This window comes from Camelina sativa, chromosome 17 (genome assembly GCF_000633955.1).
Source record: "Camelina sativa cultivar DH55 chromosome 17, Cs, whole genome shotgun sequence".
NCBI classification, from domain to species: Eukaryota; Viridiplantae; Streptophyta; class Magnoliopsida; order Brassicales; family Brassicaceae; genus Camelina; species Camelina sativa.
In genome coordinates, this window is record NC_025701.1 from 17,179,719 (window position 1) to 17,184,305 (window position 4,587).

The 4,587-nt window shown below is 36.6% G+C and overlaps 1 protein-coding gene across 1 annotated transcript in view; it reads right to left on the minus strand.

Moving 5' to 3' along the window:
• Positions 1 to 4,179, minus strand: part of LOC104757473 (CTP synthase) — a 6,282-nt gene extending 2,103 nt beyond the window's left edge. The window contains exons 1-21 of the mRNA XM_010480220.1: positions 3,869 to 4,179; positions 3,342 to 3,518; positions 3,164 to 3,243; positions 2,960 to 3,046; positions 2,813 to 2,863; positions 2,588 to 2,705; positions 2,435 to 2,491; positions 2,261 to 2,325; positions 2,070 to 2,153; positions 1,917 to 1,967; positions 1,761 to 1,823; positions 1,617 to 1,663; positions 1,455 to 1,524; positions 1,313 to 1,375; positions 1,128 to 1,217; positions 1,001 to 1,039; positions 691 to 918; positions 517 to 602; positions 370 to 418; positions 192 to 272; positions 20 to 113 (exon numbers count right to left, since the gene is read on the minus strand). Of these exons, the coding sequence (XP_010478522.1) occupies positions 20 to 113; positions 192 to 272; positions 370 to 418; positions 517 to 602; positions 691 to 918; positions 1,001 to 1,039; positions 1,128 to 1,217; positions 1,313 to 1,375; positions 1,455 to 1,524; positions 1,617 to 1,663; positions 1,761 to 1,823; positions 1,917 to 1,967; positions 2,070 to 2,153; positions 2,261 to 2,325; positions 2,435 to 2,491; positions 2,588 to 2,705; positions 2,813 to 2,863; positions 2,960 to 3,046; positions 3,164 to 3,243; positions 3,342 to 3,459 (1,621 nt within the window). The 5' untranslated portion in view covers positions 3,460 to 3,518; positions 3,869 to 4,179. The remainder of the gene's footprint in view (positions 1 to 19; positions 114 to 191; positions 273 to 369; positions 419 to 516; positions 603 to 690; positions 919 to 1,000; positions 1,040 to 1,127; positions 1,218 to 1,312; positions 1,376 to 1,454; positions 1,525 to 1,616; positions 1,664 to 1,760; positions 1,824 to 1,916; positions 1,968 to 2,069; positions 2,154 to 2,260; positions 2,326 to 2,434; positions 2,492 to 2,587; positions 2,706 to 2,812; positions 2,864 to 2,959; positions 3,047 to 3,163; positions 3,244 to 3,341; positions 3,519 to 3,868) is intronic.

Sequence of the window (4,587 nt, forward strand, 5' to 3'; positions counted from 1 at the left end):
TTAAGAAAAGGGTTCGGACCTAAAAATAGAGGAGAAGCTTTCCCGGGTCTGGATTTGAACTCAGGGTGGAATTGAGCACCGATAAAGAAAGGATGGTTCGGGAGTTCAATGATCTACAATTTTCAGTATAAGATTAGTCAATGATTTGGATTTGTACTAGAGAGACAATAGTTTAAAAGAATAAAACAGACCTCCATGCGTTTGCCAGTTTCATCTTTTGCAGCAAAAGAGAGACCAGCCTTCTCAAGGCGTTCAACCATATCAGGATTCACCTGCAAGTGTTTGTGTATGTGTGTCTATATTAAAAAAAAACTCACCTTTTTCATATTAACTGGTGGATATAAGAGAATTTGTATACAATATCCATACCTCATATCTATGGCGATGCCTCTCATCGACAAAGCTTTTGTTCCCGTATCTGTAAGAAACGAGGTGAAAGAATCATGTTAAGTAATCTTTCGCATTCAAAATGTTGAAGATGAACTAAGGGAGTAACTATAGGTCAATGGTTCTTACAGTTTTGCGGATTTGCTGTCTTTGACATTGAAGAAGGATTTTCTTGAACCTAAGCGCATAGTGCCTCCCATATGAGTTCTCGAACCCTATATATAAACCCACCGAGCATGGAAATATATTAAAATCAGGTGAAACAGTTTCATTTCCGAGTAAAGAGACGAAGAATGTTCGAACCTCGGGCATGAAAACGATGCACGGATGTTTGGTTTCGGGTTTAAATTCAGTGCTGTTGGCATCGTGCAAGGAGAGAACTGATCGTGCAAACTCGATGACAGCAATCTGCATCCCGAGACAAATACCAAGGAAAGGGATTTTGTTTTCACGAGCATATTTTGCAGCAAGAATCTTCCCTTCCACTCCCCTATCACCAAAACCTCCAGGGACAAGAACTCCATCTACTCCCTGAAGAAGATACCAATAGAGAATGAGCTTACACAAGGCTTCTTGATGATTGAAGTTGTAAAAATGGGCAAACAGTTCAAACCTTTAGCAACTTCCAAGCAGCTTTATACGCATCTGGATTCTGCTTAAACGAAACAAAAATAAAACCATGACTTAGCTTAAGTTTTGGTTAGAAGGTAGATGCATACATGTAATATCAGTTTACGAACCTCTTTCTCAGTTTCTTTTTCAAGATCACAAGCTGGAACCCAATCAACTACGAGCTTTTTGCGACAAGCCACAGAAGCATGTAAGAGAGCCTAAACAAGTTAATCCAAATGTGAGAACCGAAGCAAGGAAATCATTTAGTTTATTCATACACTATCAAATGAGAGGTTGATGCTTAAGTTTCTACCTTCAAGACTGAGAGATAAGCATCGGAGAGACCTGTATATTTCCCCACAACAGCGATTCTCACCTGTAAAAATGATTGGATGCTTTAAGTAAGAGATGTTAAGGTTACAGTTTCTAAGAAGTAGCTGAGAGCTGAGACCCACCGGCACATGTAAATTGTCACATAATTCAGCTCTGGAAGTCCATTCCCCTAGAGAAGGCTCTTTAAGAATACTGTTTAATAAACAATAAAAGATCAGTTCCAATCCATTTCAGTCGCAAATCAAACAAGCCACATACCAAGAAAAACAAGACACGATACATACCTAGCAAGATTGAGCACTTTTGAGATTGCCAGGTGAGCTTTCTGCTCCTGTTCAAGCAAAATATGTGCATTGAGCAATGTTGTCTTGATGGATTTATAATAACCGGTTCAGTGACTACAAATAGTTTTAGTTGAGAAAAGGTACCTTTAGCAACAAAGGAATATGCCAAATGTTGGGAATATCATAGAGAGTGAAGATATACTCAAGCTGAAACAAGAACCATAAGCTGGTAAATTAAAGAGATTTCAAGTACAGAACATAACAACAAGGGACAATAAACAGCATCGTATAGAATCTTACTGGGACATGGCAAAATTGAGCTAGTTTCTCTTTCACATTATCTTCAAGTGCCTTAATGAAGCAAAAGTTTGAGACTTTTTTATATCAGAACATAACTTTGGGATGGAAACAGATTTGAAAGTCAAGATGAAGAAGCAAGCAAAGAAAACGAACCTTTGTGCTCCGACAAGCTAAGATATCCGGCGTCAAGCCCAAGCCTCGTAGTCCTCGGACACTATGCTGTGTTGGCTTAGTTTTCTGAAAGAAAAAGTAACAAAAGCAAATGAAGTAAATGTAGACATACATAATCAAATGATGTCACATCATGGTTGCTTCATTTCAAGAAAAGTTATATATATATATACCTGTTCACCAACAACATTAAGCACAGGCACGAGGCTGACATGGACCAGACAGAAATTCCCTGGGCCTGAACTCAACCACCAACCAAAAGATCCATTAGTTAATTTCATCATATCCACCAAATCCCCTCAGTCTTTTCTTTTGGATTCAAATGGTATGAGGAAAATGATGCTTACCAACACGGTAAGAGAATTGGCCTAGCGCCTCAATAAAAGGTGCAGATTCAATATCACCTGCATACATAAAAACAAAATCTCTGTTTACACAGAAGAAGCAAAGCCAAGAAACAAAAAAAAAAACTTAATTTTGTAGTTTTTTTTGTGTGTAACCTATAGTTCCCCCTAATTCGATAACACAAACATCAGCAGGACCCTCTTCTCCATCAACAGGAATAACAGCAACTCTCTCAATCCAATCTTGAATAGCATCAGTGACATGAGGAACAACCTTAGATCATTACAACCAAAACACTTTATGAGTTACAAGAAAACCAACACGAGAACATGTAATTAGAAAGAAAAAAAAGAAAAGTAAAAGAGTTCTTATTTATCAACCTGAACAGTCTTTCCCAAATAATCTCCTTTCCTCTCTTTAGCAATAACATGCTGTGTGAAACAGACAGAGAAGTGTATAAGAAGATTAACTCGCAACCTAACTCATCAATCAACCTAACAATTAGTTGAGATCTAGATCTTACTTACCTGGTAAATTTTTCCAGTAGTGATGTTATTGTCTCTGGTTAATTTAATATCTAAAAACCTCTCGTAGTTCCCAAGATCAAGATCCACCTTTTTCCAAGAATCACATCAAAAAAAAAAAAAAAAAAAGTTGTCAAAAAGCTCAAGTCTTTTAATCTTTTCCAAAAAGTTACAAAACAAAAAGAAAGAAAGACATATTTAGTTTACCTCACCACCATCGTCCAAGACAAAGACTTCACCATGCTCAAATGGAGACATGGTTCCAGCATCAGTGTTTAGATAAGGATCTGGAAGAAGATTTTTGAGTGCTCCGTAAGCAAAAACATCATTTGAATTGACTCAACCAGAGAGAAGAGAGAAGAGTATAAAAAAGCAAGTAAAGTACCGATTTTGATAGAAGTAACACGAAGACCACAAGCTTTAAGGAGAACACCAATACTACTAGCTGTTACTCCTTTGCCTAATCCACTCACAACACCGCCTGTCACAAGCACGTACTTCATCTTCTTCCTTCCGATTTCAAAACAAAACTTTTTCTTAAGTGTAAATTCAACTAGTCCTCCTGTACCAGCAACCAAAGGAGGAGAAACCAAATCAGTCGACAGTCAAAGAAACAGAAGCAAGTGGATGGTTACAAGCAGAGTAGCAGAAACCAGAAAATGGGAAAGGACGAAGCTTTTGAAATGCTTAAAAGAGAAATTGGATTGTTGTAGATTTAACATCTCCTTAAACGCAAAACACAGAGAATGACCAAAAAAAAAAAAAAAAATATTTTTGAAAAATATGAAACTTTCTCTGGTTATTGGTTTCGAAATCAGTATCCAAAACAGAGCAAAAGCTGTTACATTTCCATGTGTATCAAACTCAGAACACAGAGAGATTCCTAAATCAGAGAGAGTGAAAGAGACTGACCTGAGGGTAAGCACCAGCGGTTGTGTTTGTTTTTCCCGACGGCTCTGGATTTATTAAATAGAAGAAAAGAGAGAAACTGTGTCTTGTTGGGGTTTGTGGGTTTATCGGATAAGGATAAAGGGCGGCGAGAAAAGTGTGAAAACGATGGAGAAGAGAGAAGAGAGAAGAGAGAAGAATGAGAGTTTTAATTTTTTTTTTAGGTTCACGCCATTGACGACGGAAGCCGTTTTATAAAGAGAAGAGAGAAACACTGTAATAGCAGCGAAGAAGAGCGCCTCTCTCTCTCTCTCTCTCACTCTCAAAAACCCCCCAATGTAAAAACCCTCCACGGCTCCACCTATATTTTATTTTCTTTATTCATTTCTATATTTGGATTTATATTTGCGGATCCTACTGTTATATTTATTTTACGAAAAATATTTAGGTTTCTATTCATCCTCTCTTCTTTCAACCAATCAGAATCTTCCATCTAATATTTCATTTAAAAAATAAATCAAAATTAAATTAAAAAGCAAACCAAATTAAGGAAATAAATTCTGTATACTTTTAATTAAGGAAAGTTAAATATTGGCTTGGTTTAGATTTTTAAAATTAGAATAAAATTATATGTCGGTTTGGATTTACAAATGAAGTGGTTAGAGTTTACATTTTATAATTAAAACGAAATTATATGTCGGTTTAGGTTTACAAATGAGGTGGTTAGGGTTTAGATTTTACAA